This window comes from Herpailurus yagouaroundi, unplaced genomic scaffold (assembly GCF_014898765.1).
Source record: "Herpailurus yagouaroundi ecotype Mexico unplaced genomic scaffold, PumYag 197, whole genome shotgun sequence".
Classification (NCBI taxonomy): Eukaryota; Metazoa; Chordata; class Mammalia; order Carnivora; family Felidae; genus Herpailurus; species Herpailurus yagouaroundi.
This window is the reverse complement of record NW_024412428.1, coordinates 11,495,344-11,513,370: the sequence shown is the minus strand read 5'-3', so window position 1 is coordinate 11,513,370 and position 18,027 is coordinate 11,495,344. Positions and strand designations below refer to the sequence as shown.

Here is an 18,027-nt window from a genome sequence, read left to right as displayed (position 1 = left end):
CACACACACACACACACACACACACTCCAATGGTTATTCCATGGGAGACACATAAAATCATACTGTCAGAAGGACCTCAAAAGGTTATCTGGATCATTCCCTAGCTTTTGTTGATTCACTCATTTATTCACTTATTCCCTCACTCAGGTATTCATCCACTTGTTTCTCCCTTCCTTCCTTCCTTCATTCATTCAGTCATTGAACAAACAGTATTTGTTTTACATGGGTTAGGCCCTGAGGATTTCAAAACAATGAAACCAAGAACGTTAAGGTGGTAAATACCCATTGTTTGGTTTTGGATTTTGTTTGTTTGGATCAGGGAACAGTAAGAACTCCCCCTTTTGCTGACAATAGCTTGTAGATTTCCTTTCCGTGAGCCACTTGCCCCTCATTTACAGTCCACAGTGTTTCAAGGGGGGCTGATGGACAGCCCCAGCCCCAGCCTGTGAGTGGGGGCAGGCCCAGCATCTCTGACCAACCAGAGATACTACAATTGGTTTAGAGACGTGCCTCTCAAACATTTTGGTCTCAAGACCACTTTACGCTCTTAAAAATTATGGAGGACCCCAAGAGTTTTGGAGTATATGAGCTGTATTTATACATATTTACCACATTTGACATTTAAACTAAAAAATTTTTAAACTATTTATGTTTTTATTGTACTGACCCAATAGTCACATGCACAAAGTAGCCATGGGGCAGGGATAGAGGCCATGCATGGCCCCAACAGTACAGCCTCTCTCTCACCAAGGCTGATCTGGCTATGCCACTGCTGAATGAAACCCTACAAAACAAATCCACACCGGGCCCCAAGATGGCACCTTCCCTCAAGGAGACCAACCAGCCCAGCCCCTGGAAGGGGTGTGACTCTTCTTGAGAGAATTGACAATATTCTGATATGGGTTTGCTTTTCTTGTTCACAGGGACTCAATCAGCATTACTATCTGAAGGAAGGCTCTAGAGTGATCCACATTCTCACAACCCACATAACATTGTAGCCCACATAACATCAAGAACCCCACTCTATAGCAGGAGCTATGTCAGCAAGCACATGACCACAGGACCCACTGATCTCTCACATTCTACATCATAGGGAAGTTGCTGGCCCAACAGAAGGACAAAATTATCTGCTGAAGGTACATCTGAGGAGCCTGTTAGGATGTACTACCCTGCATGGATGTGTTGCATCCTGTAGGACACAGTATATACACTAAACCAGTGACCAGTATAGTGTTTTGTCCCAAGTAGGGAAAATGCATGGGCTCAGGAACCAAGGGATGAGAGCAATATTGGCCTCCCTTTTCACCAAGTGGGAAAGTTTGGCTTCTCATCCCAGCATCTCTGAACTCCGTATCTTAACAGGTTCTGGCTCTCAAAGGGGGATACAGCTACTGGTGGACACAGCCAGAACCCCACTGAACTTTCAGCTACATCTGCCACCAGGGCATTTTGGATACATTATGCCAAGGGCAGGCAAGAAGAGGATCCCCATTGCATCGTCAGTGCCGTAAGGGCTTCGGAGGACTTTAGAATGTAGAGGGCGATTGAAGCCATGACCTTATTTGAGAAAACCCGAGAAAACTATAGGAGGGGTGATAGTCCATTTGTCCTCAAAGTCCACTGGAAAAGAGGGTGGCAGCACCATCCTTCAGCGGTCCCCTTCTTTGGAGCATAAGTCCTTCATGATGTTGTATAATAATTTCTTCTCTGGTTCTAACTTATGTAAAGCACTTTGCATTCTTGACGATATTAACTTCTCAATCTTTTAGGACAAAAAAACACAAACAAACTCCAATCCCTTTATTTTTAGCTCAATAAGATCAAAATTTTATTTTAAGAAGCATACCTAGATAAGTTAAAAATTAATTCCACGAGGCTACTGCAGCCTTCCAGGAATTGGTGAGGCTCAACAGGCCACATGCACTGCCTGGGTGACCTTTTCTTTTCTTTTTTTTTTTTTTCCAGTCCGTGTTCTAGTCAACAACAAAGTACAGATGGTAAGCTTTTCCCAGGGCCACACTTTGCAGAATGCACGAATGACTTTATTATTTCAAACTTGGAAAAGAGCAAGGATTGTGTGTTCCCTTAAAAAACAAAACCATGGGGCGCCTGGGTGGCTCAGTCAGTTAAGCATCGACTTTGGCTCAGGTCATGATCTTGTGGACCGTGAGTTCGAGCCCCACATTGGGCTCTGTGCTGACAGCTCAGAGCCTGGAGTCTGCTTCACGTTCTGTGTTTTTCTGTCTCTCTCTCTGACCCTCCCCCACTCATGCTCTAGCTCTCTCAGTCTCTCAAAAATAAATAAATGTTTAAAAAAAATTAAAAATAAAACAAAAACCAAGCATCTTATGTAGGAAGCTAGCCCCCTCCTCTCTGTAAGGACCATGTGCTGTGTATCCATCTGAATGTATTCGAGGCAATGCAAGGGGAGCAGTCAACACATCACCACAGAGTGGACCAAATGCTGAACCGGAGACTTGGATTCAAAACCCAGCATACCCCCTAAGCATGTGACCTGGGTCCGTAAGCCTTCTCTGTGTTAGTTGCCCTTTGCAAAATGACAGGATTAGGCTAAATGACAGTGGTGGTCTCTTAAGTCAAGAGATTCTATGCGATGGGTTGTTGCCTTATGACTTCACATCTCCATGAAGTTTCCCCAGCCAATAATAAATCCTCAGGGCAGACATGAGGAATTGATTTTCCTTTTTTGCCCACATAGCACAGTATACGTTTGTCTCTGACAGCGGTCCTCAAACTTTACTGGGCTGAACAATCACCTGGAGAGCTTTCCGATGGCTTAGAGTTGTTGATACTTTGAGTCTTGTGCAGACATGTGGATTTGGGCTGAGATGAGCCTCAAGAATTTGCATGTGGGACAAGTTTCCCAAGTGATCATAAGGCAGGTGGCCCATCAACTTTATCTGGGACCTGCTCTCGTGCACAGTGCCTGGAAAGGAGACACGGTTGAGTGACCAGTGATTCTGATATCAGTCATCTCCTCCATTCTAAGCCACAGCTTATTTTGTGGATGTGCTTCAATACTTCTACCTTTTAGGGATTTAGAGAAGCATCTCCTTATGATGAATATGTGCTGGGGAGTATCATTATTTGAACCGGAGACAATTCTGATCTGTTCAGATTTGCTGTTCCAAATTTTTATATAATCAAGTATAGAGAAAGAAAATGAGCTTTCGATAGCTAAATGATATCATTTTCTCTCATCTTCCTTTCTCTAAAACACTGACAAATTAGAGAACCATATTTTAAATGACAACTAGTATCTGTTCACTTATTTTTATTTCAAGTGACTTTTCAGCAGAAAAATCAATAATGCAAAATCATTTTACTTATCTGGTGTTTTCATAACTAAGTTACAAAAATCATTCCCTTACGCCTTTAGAGGATGGGGGAACTTTTGGAGCTGGGTGGTTTCTTTTTTAAACTCAAACATAGAGGTACTGCTTCAATGTAAAATTTTCTACTCCCTCATCTGACTACTTTGAAAAGTATAGCTTCTAGAGCGGTGTTTAGATTTTCATAGCATTAGAATATTCTGCGTGAACATGCAATGAAGTCCTAACAAGAGGCGGAAAGGCTGCCGGAACAGGTGTTCCATGTCACGGTGCGTGGCACAAGCCAAGCCTGGCCTATCAAGGCAGCTTCAACGGGGCCTCTTGCTTTCGCTCTCCTCCCTTGCAGTCATCCACCATCCAGCAGCCAGAGAAGCCTTTTCAAACATAAATCCACTCACACTTCTGTTCTGGGCTGAATTGTGTCCCTCTACCCCAAGCTTCTATGTTGAAGTCCTCACCCCCAGGACCTCAGAATGTGAAGGTATTTAGAGACAGTGTCTTTAACGAGGTAATCCATTTAAAACAAAGTCATTAGGTGGGCCCTGATCCAGTATGGCTGGTGTCTCTGTAAGAAGACATGAGGACACAGACATAACACCGTGGAAAGGTCACATGAAGACATAAGAAAACAGCCATCTACAAGTAAAGGAGAGAGGCCTCAGGAGAAACCAACCCTACTGACACCTCCATCTCCTGTAGCCTCCAGAACTGTGGGAAAATTAATTTCTGTTGTTTAAGCCCCTCAGTCTGTGGTACTTTATGATGGCAGCCCTAGCATAGCCTCTCTCTCTCTCTCTCTCTCACAGCCCTCAACCTCTCCTTCTCTCTCACACACCCCACCCCTACTGCCACTCTTCCTTACAAACCTCCAAGGTTTCCCATTTCTTTTAAGACTACAGCCCAAACCCTGCAGTCAGCCTGTGAGGCACGCAGGGCCCTTCCAGGCCTCCACTGTAGTCACCCTCCGCCTCTCCCCTCCAGCCACACTGGTCTTCCTGTGACATATCCCTCACAGCTGAGCACTTTTGAAAAAGTTCTTCCTCCACCCAGAACACTCTTGCCCTGACTCCCTTCACCTAGTAGTTTCCAATAGCCCTTTAATACCAGCTCAAGCGTCACTTCTTTAGGAATACCGTCACAGACACTGTCACTACACCACACCCGGCCATAAGCTCTCATGGACCCTAGACATTTCTTCATAGCACATACAGACATTTTTAAATGGTGTATGCATTTATTTGATTACTTCGTTCACATCCATCTCTCCCACTTGATCGTGAGCTCTAAGAGGGCAAGGACATGTCTGTTTTGCTCCCTCTTGTATTCCCAGGGCTACACAGAGAGCCTGGCAAGTGCTCAACCAATGACTGTTGACTCAATGAGTGACCACAATTTATACTCACCGCTGGTCTTGGGGAAATGGCTGGGTCAGAGGGTACAATGAAAAGGGGAACTAATTAACCTCTCCAGGCATAGGAACACAGTCAGCAGTATGAAAGCTGATCCTATAAATAACTCACCTCCATTTGCAAGATAATCTTCAATTATCGGAACTAGGAAGTACTGATTCTGTGTCCTCTCCTGATACAGACACCAGTTACCCCAAATGGCCCTCAGCTAGGCAACGGGAGGCCCTGTATTCACCCTGCAAGGCACAGTCCCTGGCCTTGACTTTGACATCATTTCCTCTGAGCTCTTCCCTGCCAAAAATCAAGGTCCCCAGTAACCCCCATGGTTCGGCCTCCTTGGCCACTTCCTTGCCTTCTGGCCATTTGTTCCCCCAGCCCTACCCTTTTCTGCTATCCCCTCAGGAAGCAACTTTTCCCTGAATTTCTCAAACCTAGTAGAACATCACAACCACATGTACCCTTTTCAATAACGACATTCCCGGGCCCCATGCCCAAAGGCTCTGATGTTCACCTGGAAGGAAAGCATAGTCTGTTACCATCTGTTCCTAAGTGATGAGCCACACTACCTTGGACTATCTCAGTACTACAGTGAATTCATTTGAGTGGTTAAACTAGCTTGTTTTCCAAATGGTAGCCTAGGGATGATCTTAAATTCGATAAACACAGTGTAAAGTTCTAACTGCATGATAACTAGCATTTATGCTGTGCCTCCTGGCTGCCAGATGCCTTTTCAGTCCACCTCTCATTTGATTCCCCAGACCCTGTGAAGGCAGGAGAGGGGTCATGGCCACCATCTCCCATATGAGCAAGGAAACTGGTGAGTTTCTTGCCCATGTTACACATCACAAACAGCAAGTGTTCCACAGCTCAAACCTGTAAGTGCGTGGAGCGGAGGTGCGTCCTTACCTGGCATCCACAGCCCTCCTCCCTGCCATTAAAACCACTACCTAACGCTTTCTGAATTCCAAATTGAAGCTGATGGGAAATCAATGTGGACTAATAGAAATGCATTTGTTAATTATTTCTTGAATGTCTCCTGCATGCCAGGCACGCTTCTCAGAGCTGGGTCACCGTAGCAGTGACCCAAGCAGATTAGACCCCCTGCTCACACCGAGTGCTTTCTGTAGGTGGAGTCCTTGGTGGCTGCCCTTTCATTTTATTTTTTTATTTTTTAAGTTCATTTATTTATTTTGAGTGAGAGCGAGGAGGGGAGGGGCAGAGAGAGAAGGAGAGGGAGAAAAAGGGAATCCGAAGCAGGCTCCACACTGTCAGGGCAGAGCCTGATGGGGGGCTTGAATTCACCAACTGTGAGATCATGACCCGAGCCGAAATCGAGAGTCAGACGCTTAACTGACTGAGCCACCCAGGCGCCCCTGCCCCTTTTAGAGCAGGCTGAAGGGAGGCCACATTCATGGCGGTCATGAAATGGATACTAGGATCATCTCTTTTTGAAAAAGCATTTCTTTAAATAGGTTATTCTGAGGCTAATACACAAAATACGCATTTCCACTAAAACCGTAGAACCAGAAACATTTTTAAAGCATGGCTTTACTCTAGAGGAAAAGAAATATAAAATAGAAAGACCCAAGGTGATTTTTTTTTTTAATTTCTAGACCATCTGCCACGTGTGTGCCTTTTGCAAACCACTTCACTCCTTCCTGCCCCTCTTCACCTGCACCTACCCTGTCATGTTACTGGAAAGAACAAATGAGCCACACTTCCAAAGCACCCGGGTCAGTGTCTGGTGCACAATAAGCCAATCTCTGAAAGCCTTATTACTTCCACACAAATCATTTCGAAGGCATTTCTCTTCACCCGCTAAGACTGAATTTTCTTTTATCTTCTCACGTACTCCTAGGTTGCCTTCCTGCCTTCCCTGAGATTCACAATCACTCCCAATTTAATATTCACCATGAATTTAATTAAAATTCGGTTAGCATCTACCTCTTCTAGGCCATTAATGAGGCTGTTAGATAAAATGTAATAAAGACCCCTTGAGCAGCCCAGCAGACATTGCTATCAATCATTGTTTACTTCTCCACGGCCTGCGTTCCCACGTCACGGACATTTTCCAAGCCCATTTGAATAAACTCACCTAGTATGACTTTGTTTTTCTAAATGGTGTCAAGCACTTTTCGGGAGCCATGGTGCATGGTGCTGCTGAGGGGGGGCCCTGCCCTTCCCCTACCTGGGCTGGCACTGCCCGGGGTGGGTTTGAGCACCTGCAGGCAGCCCTGTTCCCGCCTGGCACTCTCCCCCATCCCTAACCCCCTCCCACGCACACAGATGAAAATCTCCCATAGTCCGCTTTTAGAAATTCTGTCCTTGAAGCTAAACAATCTCCTTTCAAATATCTCCCCAGCTCCTCTGGTAAGTGCCTATTGTTATTAATGTCTTCGAATTACCTCTGGGTAACAAGGAGGTAAATAAATACATCTCATTTTGAATGAATTCCAGCCCGATCGCGCTGGGCTCACCAGGCCGGGCCGCCACGGCCAGGCTGAGGGCAGCATGCCGGTGTGCACGGCTGTGTAGGGAGAGGAAGTGAGGCAAGAAAAGGGAAGCACCAGGAGGAGAGGGTCACACTGAACGCAATCTCACCTCCTTGGCTTTCCCATTAGAGTTGACTGATCTATACTTTCCCTGCAGCTCCCGCCCCCAGTCCAAACAATCTGTCCCAACCGCAGCAAACTTATCAAGGCTGAGTTTATAAGCACCTGCTACCCATCCCTTTCTCTAGGGTCTGCGAAGTGTTTTTCTGTGGTGTTTACAGGCACAATCCACGACATGAAGGCAAATGATCTGAGTTCCAGCCCTGACTTCAGCGCTTACCGCCAATTTCCTCGCCTTGGATATAAAAATAACAACAGCTACCTCAAACGGTTGTGGCAAAGATTCACAGAGATTCCACACCGTGTATCAGGCGTCTCTTCGAATCGTATAGCCGCCGGGGAAAAAATTAAGTTACATTGACAAGGAGTTTTCCAGACAACCAAAGGGGGTACAATTTAGTGAGTCTGCTAATTTTTGTGCCTTTGATGGTTTGCGTTTAAGCCACATTTTGGTCCCAAGTAAGAGCCAGGAAAGACCTGTGAGGTCTTCAGGCCCAATTCCTTCTCCAGTCAAGAAGCTGCAACAGCCTTGCTACCCAAAGTGGTAACACTTGGGCCCCAGCCTCAATCTGCCAGCTCCATCCAAGAATCTGAATTTTGACAAGATGATTTACATGCATATTAAAGTTTGAGTCATTGCCTTATATAATACCCTTCATAGGTGGTCTGAGAGTCAATAACTTAATGAAGCCACAGAGTGTGTGTGTGTGTGTGTGTGTGTGTGTGTGTACATGTGTATAGGGGATGGTGCCCAGACCTTAGAAGAACCAAATGTCATAAAACTCCTATTCAAAAGCAGTGAACTTTTAAAGGAGCTGTTTTACAAATGAAGAGATAGCTTGTATTTGTGTAAATTCTCACCTTACTCACTTTGACCTTAAACCAAGCCTCTTGATTCTTCCTCCCCACCTCTTTCCATTCTCAGAGTCACCTGATCTCCTCTGTTTGTTTCCACGTTCCTACTTAGGGAGTTGGGCACTGTGATGCTAGGAAGGATTGAGATAGATAGGTAGATAGATAGATAGATATAGATATAGATATAGATATAGATATAGATATATCATATATCATTTTTTTTTTCAACCCAGTTTCTGAAGAAGCACTTTAGAGGCACTGATAGTGCGGAACCTGCTTGGGATTATCTATCTCCCTCTCTCTCTGCCCCTCTCCCCACTCATGCTTTATTTCTGTCTCTCTCTCTTTCTCTTAAAATAAATAATCTTAAAAAAAAGAAACAATGGGGTTATCATGAGAAATAAAAAGTCAAAAAAGGATTAACACAGAGAAAGCACACAAGAAAGACTATTGCTCAGTTGGCCACGAAAATCAGAGACCTGCCCCACCACATCCTTGTCTCTCTTTTTCTTGAGGGAGCAAGAAGGTGGTAGAATGGCTGCTCACACAATAAAAAAAGGCTCCTGGTTTCCCTAGCATCCATCAGTGAATTTTTCTTTGCACATCTAACAATTTGTATGTGGGTGAGGAGCCTTGAAAATGACCACAGAGGGGTGCCTGGGTGGCTCAGTCGGTTAAGCGTCCAACTTCGGCTCAGGTCATGATCTCACGGTCTGTGAGTTCGAGCCCCGCGTCGGGCTCTGTGCTGGCAGCTCAGAGCCTGGAGCCTGCTTCAGATTCTGTGTCTCCCTCTCTCTCTGGCCCTCCCCCATTCATGCTCTGTCTCTCTCTGTCTCAAAAATAAATAAACATTAAAAAAAATTTTTTTTTAAAAAGAAAAGAAAATGACCACAGAGGGGTGCCTGGTGGCTCAGCTGATTGAGCTTCCAGCTTCGGCTCAGATCATGATCTAGCAGTTCATGAGTTCGAGCCCTGTGTTGGGCTCTGTGCTGACAGCTCAGGGCCTGAAGCGTGCTTTGGCTTCTGTGTCTCCCTTTCTCTCTGCCCCTCCCTCACTTATTCTCTGTCTCTCTCTCTCTCTCAAAAATAAATAAATAAATAAAAAAAACATTAAGAAAAGAAAAAAAATAAAATGACCACAGAGAGCTGGCTTCATATACCCAGAGAGACAAATTCTCATTTTCCTGTTCTCTGCAATGCGTGAACAATTTCCTGCAAGGTCTAGGTCCTCTCCTATGTGAGAAGAGCATCTGGACCTCTGGTGGGGGCGGGGGGGGGGGGAGGGGACACTGAGATGGGAAACCTGAAGCACAGGGTGAAGTGAATGAGACCAAAGATAATTAGATGCTTCTGAAATACCTACATGTTTTCTAAACACCGGGAGAACACACGGACGGCCTGCAGCTGACAGATTGCATCTTGTTGCCTAGCGCTGGCCAGAAGTGACTGGGAGCTGCTAGGCAACCCATCCTCCTGGGCTTGGTGATCCAGCAAACACTAGACAGATGCCGCTCTGCCGCTGCACGCCAGCCCTGACAATTTTCTCATCCGCGATATTCACACCTGATTAATGCTTGCTCTGGACTTTTTTCCTGCTTGGACACTGCAACTGCGACGTGCGGGATCGCCCTTGCTCAAGTGAGCATGGCCACCAACCTAAAGAATGCCTCCAGGCAAAAAAAAAAAAAAAAAAAAAAAAAAAGACCGTCTAAAAATTGAACTGTGTGGGGATTGCAGCCTGAACTCTGGAGTGTAGGATGAGAATCTGAACCGTTTCTTGTAGAAATTATCAAATTACCGTGGGTATCGACAGCAGATTGGTCTGGAACTGATTGAAATGCCCTGAGCCAGATTGCAAAGTAGCCCAAGTTTATTCTCAGATTGTTTGGGGGCAAGAGGAGGTACTTTTTCCCAAGCAGGGAGCTTCCTCTAACTGCTCACCGAGTTTACACTTTCTGGCAAATCTGCTCAAGTCCTTAGACAGAGCCAAGTATAAATATAAATGATAAACTGCTCTTCCCTACTCTCCCCAGGAGTGTTTACATTATTAGGATGCAGGATAGAATTTCACAAAGGAAATTAACAAAAGACAAAAAGAAAAGAGAAAAGAAAAAAAGTGAAAGGACAACCCTTAGCACAGGGGGAAAAAAATTGCAAAGAAAAAAAGAATTTCACAAAGGAGGTAAAGAAAACAACCTTTTGCCTTCCTTTCTTCCCTCCCTTCTTTTTGTTGAACAAAACATCATAACACAAAGATGATGACTTATTTAGCTGGGCTCCATACTAGCTCCTGCTCTCCAGAGACTTCTGATGATAAAAGATATTAACATTTTCAAGCTAATATTGTTGATCATACACTATTAAAGAGTTACTCACTCTAGTTTTTCCTGGTCTCAGGTTTATTGGAGCTTTCTGATTTAATGAGATAGTGGTTTTCTTTCTGAGCAGGGCATTGCTCTCTCTTCCTTTCCATTTATTTGGTGTTTATACCTTTTCAAAGTGTTTTGCATTTTTTTATCACAATGCTCTATAAACCCCTATGCTCTGATATGTGTAAGTTAATTATACTGCTTTTCATTGAGGAGAGAAAGAGATTGAAGAAAACTGTAAAGCTTAGTGGAAATGAATTTCAGTCCACAATCTCAGGTGCAAAGGAAATATCACTCTATCTAGGTCATCTTAATTCTGAATTAAGGTCTATCCCAATGGATTAGAAGAAATCCACTCTCCGAATTCCTGCTCTAGAATCCAGGAGGCTTAAGAACTTCCTGGAAAATGGAGTGAAGGCCCTTTACCTCCAGTCTATGATAGGTGCTGTGGTACTCTCAGACCCAAGTTTGTGTGGTCTCTTGAAGTTCTTGCCTTCCATCCCACAGGTGAAGCACAAAATCTCTGCCAAGTCCTGGAGGTGTGGAGCCTCCACCAGCCCTTGTCTCTGAGGGGCAGCCAGTCCTCCACCCTCTGGTCTCTGTCCCCTCCTGTCCTGAGGGAATCGTCTCTCTTTGGCAAGTCTTCCTGACTGCCCCCACTATGCCCCCCCCTCCCGATCCCAAGCTCTATCTTTGATGGCTTAGGCTTCCCCAAAATGCAGAAGCAACTATTCTTATAGAACTAGGACAAGGGACTTTATTTTCATCCTGCCAACGTTATGCTTTTGTCATATCATTAACACAATGCTTAGTGGGGCCACTTAACACCTGCATGTTGACCAGAGCATTGGTCAGTTCTCTCTGCATTTTTACTCATTGTCTCAGCAGCAGCAAGGCTGGCCGCTCCCTCCTTGAACACTGCCTTGTCTGGCTCCCGTAACGCATCCCCCTGGTTCTCTTCTACCTCGTGCTCACCCTTGTCCATATCCTGCTCTCAGCCTCCTACACCAAACCTCGAATGTTGGAGTCATCCTGGGTCCGTGGTCTTCTTCCGGGTCTATACTCTCCACCACGTTATCTGGTCCTACAGCCTGGCAGACCGTCCACACTGTTTACTCTCAAATGTGCGTTTCCAGCCCAGAACTCTTCCATCAGATGCACACTTGCATAGCCAACTGCCTATTCACTTCTTGACTTGGATGTCCGATAGGCATCCTCAAAACCAACACAGCCAAATCTGCCATCTCACCCCCTGAGTCTTCTGTTGATTTGATCAGTCCAAAACCCTAGGAGTTATCTTTGAATCCTCTCTTTTTCTTATACTCAATATCTAATCCATTAATAGGTTGTGCCTATAAAACCAGTCCCGAATCCAACCACTTCTCCCCATCTCCATTGGCACAACCCTAACCCAACCCCCATTATCTCTCACCTAGATTTCTGCAACAGTGCTTCCTCTTCACAAGTCTATTCTTCACACGCAACCATATGATCTTCATAAACACCATCACGTCGCTCCTCTGCTGAAGATATTCTAGGGGTTTCCCATTACGATTGTCATAAAACTCAAACTCTCAGACCCACAGGGCCTGCATGCCTGCTCCTGAACTTTCACCTTCTCCCGCTCTTCCTCCCACCTGCCATGTTCCAGCCACCTGGACTGCTTTCCGCCCCTGCACCTGCCAAGTTCATCCTTCCCTAGGGCCTTAGCACCAGATATTACCTCTGGCTGGAACCATCGTCCCTCTCTCCTCACATGGCTGCTTCTTTTCATCATTCAGGTTTCTCCTTGCTCAGAGCATCTTCCCAGATTCCAGCTAAAGTATCCTCCAGAGCCCCTCTATTTCACGTGACCCTGTTTTATCCGTAGTACTTCTCAGCATCTGAAATCTACCTACTGAAATCGATTATCATTACGTACTGATCTCATTTACCTACTGAACTAGACTATCATTACCTGACTAGAATGCAAGTTTCATGAGAATGGGAATTATTATTATTATTTTTATTTTTTTGGTAGACTTGTTCCCTCTGTATCTCCTGGAGCAGTGCCAGGTCTGGCTGATTTCCCTCTCAGGTCAGTGGTCCCCAAACCTTGCCACTCATCAGAATCACCAGAGGTGCTGCTTAAAGTACAGTACCCTCGTGAATTATATGTCAGTAAAATTGTTTTTAAAGTATACATCCCCACCCCAGACCCTGGATCCATCAAGATCAAGGGTGAAATCTGGTTTTAACAAGGCCCATGAATGTGACAACTATGGCATCAGGCCACAATGGAAGGACCTTCTGAAAATAAAAGGAACCTGCGTGAGATAGGAGGTTGCACCGTGCTCAGGGAAGGGAGGAGGGGGCTCCCAGTTAAGAGCAATAGAACTGCACGAAGACGATGCAAAACTACTGTTGTACCAAAAGCCATGGATTCAAAACAACAGCAACAAGAACAATTTTATTTCATTTTGGCTGAACTGGGAACATTTTCTCTTTCAAAGGCAAAGATAGGTGTTTTCTTACGACTTTGACTCCTTCACCTGGCTCAAGTCCTGGGATTCAAAACCAGGTCTTCACTCCAAAAGTGTTGCCAACTTAGCAGTCACGAATTCTGGTGGCTCTCCTGGAGCGCTGGAAATGTCAGCATTCCATGCAGGGCATCATAGCAGCAGGTGAATCTTCCCAGCACCCCACACGAAGCTCTTGTCCCGAGGAGACGCCTGGACCAATACTCAGTTACCCCGTGTGTTCCAGCTAACACAGGATGTGGAGTAGTCTTAGCCTCCTTCCACGGCAGGATTTCAGAACCAAAACCACACTGTACAGAACTCCGTCTCCGCCCCCTCCCCCGACTGTGATTCTTGGGAATTCCGGGAGTCCCAAACGCTCTCAAACCCATAGGCTTAGAGCACAACCAGGAAATTTGGGAACTTCCAAATCTCTATAGACGCCAGAGACTCTGAGGGCAGACAGAGAAGTGGGCTGTTTCAGGCATATCACAGATCCCTGATCCTGAGCTCTGGAAAAATACCCCATTTCTCTCCATTCAGTAAGATAGAAACCATCTTATCCCTACTAACCTAGACTACCAACTGACGGATCATTTGCTTATTTTGCTTTAATGTGGTAAAGTGACTGTCATGTAAATTTGCCATTTTAACCATCTTTAGGTGTCCAGTTCAATGGCATGACATATATTCACATTGTTGTGCAACCATCACTACCTTCCACATCAGGAAATTTTCCATCATCCCAAACTGAAACACTGTACCTATTAAACAGTAACCCCCTGTTTCCCTCTCCTCCAGTCCCTGGTAACATCTATTCTACTTTCTATCTCTACGAATTTGACTAGTCTAAGTGCCTCCTAGAGTGGGATCATACAGTGTTGATCCTTCAGTGTCTGGTTTATTCCACTTAGCATAAGTTTTCAAGGTTCATTTGGACGGAGGCACATACCAGATTTCCCTTCCTTTTTAAGGCTGAAAAATAGTCCGTTGCACGTATATGCCACATTGTGTTTATCCATACCTCTGTTGATGGCCATTTAGGTGGTTTCCATCCTTTGCCTATGTGAATGATGCTGCTACAAGCATTTTGTGTACCAATATCTGTTCGAGTCACTGCTTTCAATTCTTTTGAATGTGTATCCATAAGTGAAATTGCTGGATAATATGATAATTCCACTTTAATTTTGAGTAATGCCCATACTGATTTTTTAAGCAGAGGCACCATGTTAAATCTGACCAGCAGTGCACAAAGGTTCCAATGTCTCCACATCCTTGTCAACATTTGTTATTTTCTGGTTTTTTGATAGTAGACATCTTAATGGTGTGAAGTAGTATCTCATTGTGGTTTCATTTTGCATTTCCATGATGATTAGAGATGTGGAGCATCTTTTCGTACTGTTGGCTATTTGCACATCTTCTTCAGACATGCCTACTCAAGTTCTTTGCCCCTTTTTGTATCATATTGTGTGCATTTTTGTTGTTGAGCTCCAGGAGTTTCTTATGTATTCTAGTTACTAATCCCTTATCAGATATACGGCTTTCAAGTGTTTTCTATCATTTTTATGGATTGTCTTTTCACTTTCTTTATACTGTCCTTTTACTTTTGTAATTTTTAATTGTCCATTTCTAATTTTGATAAAATCTGATTTATCTATTATATTTTGGCTTTGGCTTTGGTATCATTCCAAGAAATTATCACCACATCCAATGTCCTGAAGCTTCTTCCCAATGTTGTCTTCGAAGAATTTTATAGTTTTAGCTCTTATATTTAGGTCTTCAACCCATTTTGAGTTAAATTTTGAATATGGCATGAGGTAAAGTCCAACTTCATTCTTATGCATATGGACATGCATCTTTCCCAACAGCATTTGTTGACAAGACTATCCTTTCCCCTCACTGCATGGTGTGGGCATCCCTGTTAAAAATCAACTGATCGTATACGTCACTGATCATTTTGAACCCTGAAAATAATAGCATATCAGTCCTATAATGTGTGTAGCACCTGCTGCATGTTCAGGAGTTCGTGAAGTAAAGCTGATTAAAACACTGTTGCGAGGAACTCAGAAGGAGGAGGCCTTCGGAGGAGGCCAGACAGAAACCCAGATAACTGCAATGAGGCAGCATGTGATATGTGGTCACATAAAGGCGCAAACAAAACCTTGAGGGGTCCGGAGGAAAGGACAGTTAATTCTGGCAATGGATAGTGGGGCAGTTTTCATAGTGAGGGTAACATGTGGGTTCCACCTTAGCATACCGATAGGGTTTCCTGATGCAGAAGCTGGGTGGGGGAAACATCGTGGGAAAATGCTCAGAGGTGGGAAATCGCAGAGGTCTGGCTTTGTCTGGCACACAGGTTGAATGTCGAAAAGACTGCACAGGAGGAACAAGTTACTGATGTCTCTCCCGTCAGCACCTCAGACACCTGCCCGGGTTGCCAGAGCCCTGGGGACAGGGATGGCAAGCCAGGCTTGGTATATGGAAGGAGGAGAGAGATGGGGAGCTGGGTTTCTGTCCCCATCCTAACAGCAGCTTTATAGGGCTGGCGTTCCTCCCAATGGTTTTCAAGTGATGTCTCAGACTTAGGACCAAAGTCCTATCATTACATGTGTACCTTCATCAGCACTCCCAGAGGCAGATAAGTAAGATCTCCTTCAAAACTCCAGGCTACTAACTGGTTAAGGCCCCCTGGGCCACAAATGCTGACTCTGGTCCATTTCCCTCCTGGGCAGAGCATAGACAGCTAGACTCAGGGCTCAAACAGCCCCTGGCTGGGATCCGTGTGGTCTGGCGGGAAGTCATCCAGCAAGAGGCCAGTCCACTCACGTGGCTCAGACAAGCCTCAGCACCAAGGACAGGAAGCAGTTTAATGAAGAGAGCACAGAGTGCTGTTTCCTCAGAGTCAGGAACCGGCTTGTAAGCTAGGCTGTTGAACATGGCGCTTGGGGATGGAAAGAGAGAGAATGGGAGGGGGTGTAACAGAACCCCAGCCAGCAGGCAGGGCTCAGGGAACCAGCTTTGCCTCTTGGGGGAGTACAGTGCACGTGCACAGAGCCCTGGAGGGACAACCGGCCCTTTGACCAGGCTGGCGTTTTCAAACATTCAAGACCACACCCCAGAGTTAGAAAGACATTTTACATCCTGACCCTGTACCTACATACGCATATACAATTGAATTATAAAATATATGATTTTATAAAATGATGCCTCCCAGAGCACAAACAATAAAATGCGTAGAGGATGGGCTGCTCCAGGTTGACTGATTCAACATTTTAACCTCATGAGCCCTAGGCCTAGGCTTTTCTCCATCTTTCCATTCTGCCGCCCCCAGCATCTTGGCTGGTTCCTTGGTGTTCACAGGATGCTACAGCAGCTCCAGGCAACACATATGACAGGGCTGATTTAGGAGACCTCAAAGGACCTGTTCTCCTCTCGTGTCTGTTTTTAAAAGTGAAGAAACTTGGGGCATCTGCGTGGCTCAGTGAGTTAAGCATCACTCTTTGGCTCAGAGCATGATCTCACAGTTCATGAGTTCAAGCCCCACATCAGGCTTTCTGGGCTCTGCGCCCTCAGCTTTCTGGGCTGCTTCGGATCCCCCGTCCCCCTCTCTCTCTGCACCTGCCCTGCTCTCTAAATAAATCAATAAATAAACAAACAAACATTAATTTTTTAAAAAGGTAAAGAAACTTAACCTAGAAGTTCTCTAGCTTACTACTCAAAAGGTGGTCCTCAGACTGGCAGCTTGTGGCTCTATCTCCCCTGGGGACTGTCAGGACCCACCCCAGACCTCCAGCATCAGAATCTGCAAAATCCCAGGTGATGCATATGCACAAGCCAACTTGAGAAACTCCTCCACAGCTGACCTCATGGGCAGCCATTGCATCACACACGCAAGCTAAAACCAATTACTGGAAGGCAGGCTAAAATTGACATTATTAGAATAAGGTAATCAAAATTCACCCCCAGGGGCAGAGGAGGAAATCCAGTCTTCCTTGAAGCTGCATACCTGAAAAACACCATGATTCTATCAGTAAGAAGAGGTGGAGAAAGGTTTTTGGTAGGCAACTAACAATGGGTGTCCCAGGCAGCAGATAAGCAGGTAAATTATAAAATGGTGTGATAAATATTATGATTGAGATGTTAAATGTGCCCAGGGAAAGAACTGACTAACTGCCTTGGAATAGTGAAGAAAACTTTAAAGAAGTGATACTTGAGGAAGCTTTTGAAGGATGAATAGGAGTTTTCCGATAGATAGTGGGGTGAAGGATAATCCAAGCAAAAGGCATAGCATATGCAAAGACAAAGTGTGTTTGGAATATATTTGTTTTGCAGCTCTGTAAATTCCTCCTGAGGTCATGGTATCATCACTAACAGCTCAGCATAGCTGGAACACAGGATGTTTGGGAGACAGGGGCTGTGTTGGGAGATGTGGCCAGTGAGGATACAATTGGGAGTTATGCTGTGACATTCCTCAGAGGAACAAGGCTTTTTTTTAGTCCCATAGGATCCACTTGCCCTCTATTACTTAGGAAGTGTTTTCCAGGAATGTTAACTCACACAGCTCAAGCCTCTTAAACCCTCTGTCCTGGGTATTTTAATCAAGAGAGATGACATAAGGGGAGGAGGAGACATTAAAACACTTCCATCTACCGACCAAGTCTGAGGTTGACTCTTAGATGCTGCTGAACCAGGATAGAAAGTGGAAAAGTTTGTCAAAAACAATGCTTTTGAGTCAGTTTCCTCTCTTTGGTTCCAGGAGGGCCCAAGTAGTTGAAGGATTCATAAGATAAGGAGTCTTGCCATGGGATTAATTATTCCCCTCTTCAAAAATGATGTTGAATTGGATGGGAAGGTAAGAGGAAAGGGGCCTTTCATATCTTTTAATAATGTTCTGTGTGCTTAAACTAAGTATTCTGATATTATTCCAGAAA

At 44.9% G+C, this 18,027-nt stretch overlaps 1 protein-coding gene across 1 annotated transcript in view; it reads right to left on the bottom strand.

Annotated features, from left to right (window-relative positions):
* Window positions 1–12,337, bottom strand: part of KL (klotho) — a 104,922-nt gene extending 92,585 nt beyond the window's left edge. The window contains exons 1-4 of the mRNA XM_040447940.1: window positions 12,322–12,337; window positions 12,031–12,132; window positions 11,574–11,682; window positions 7,197–7,289 (exon numbers count right to left, since the gene is read on the bottom strand). Coding sequence (XP_040303874.1) covers window positions 7,197–7,289; window positions 11,574–11,682; window positions 12,031–12,132; window positions 12,322–12,337 — 320 coding nt within the window. The remainder of the gene's footprint in view (window positions 1–7,196; window positions 7,290–11,573; window positions 11,683–12,030; window positions 12,133–12,321) is intronic.
* Window positions 12,338–18,027: the final 5,690 nt, after the last annotated feature.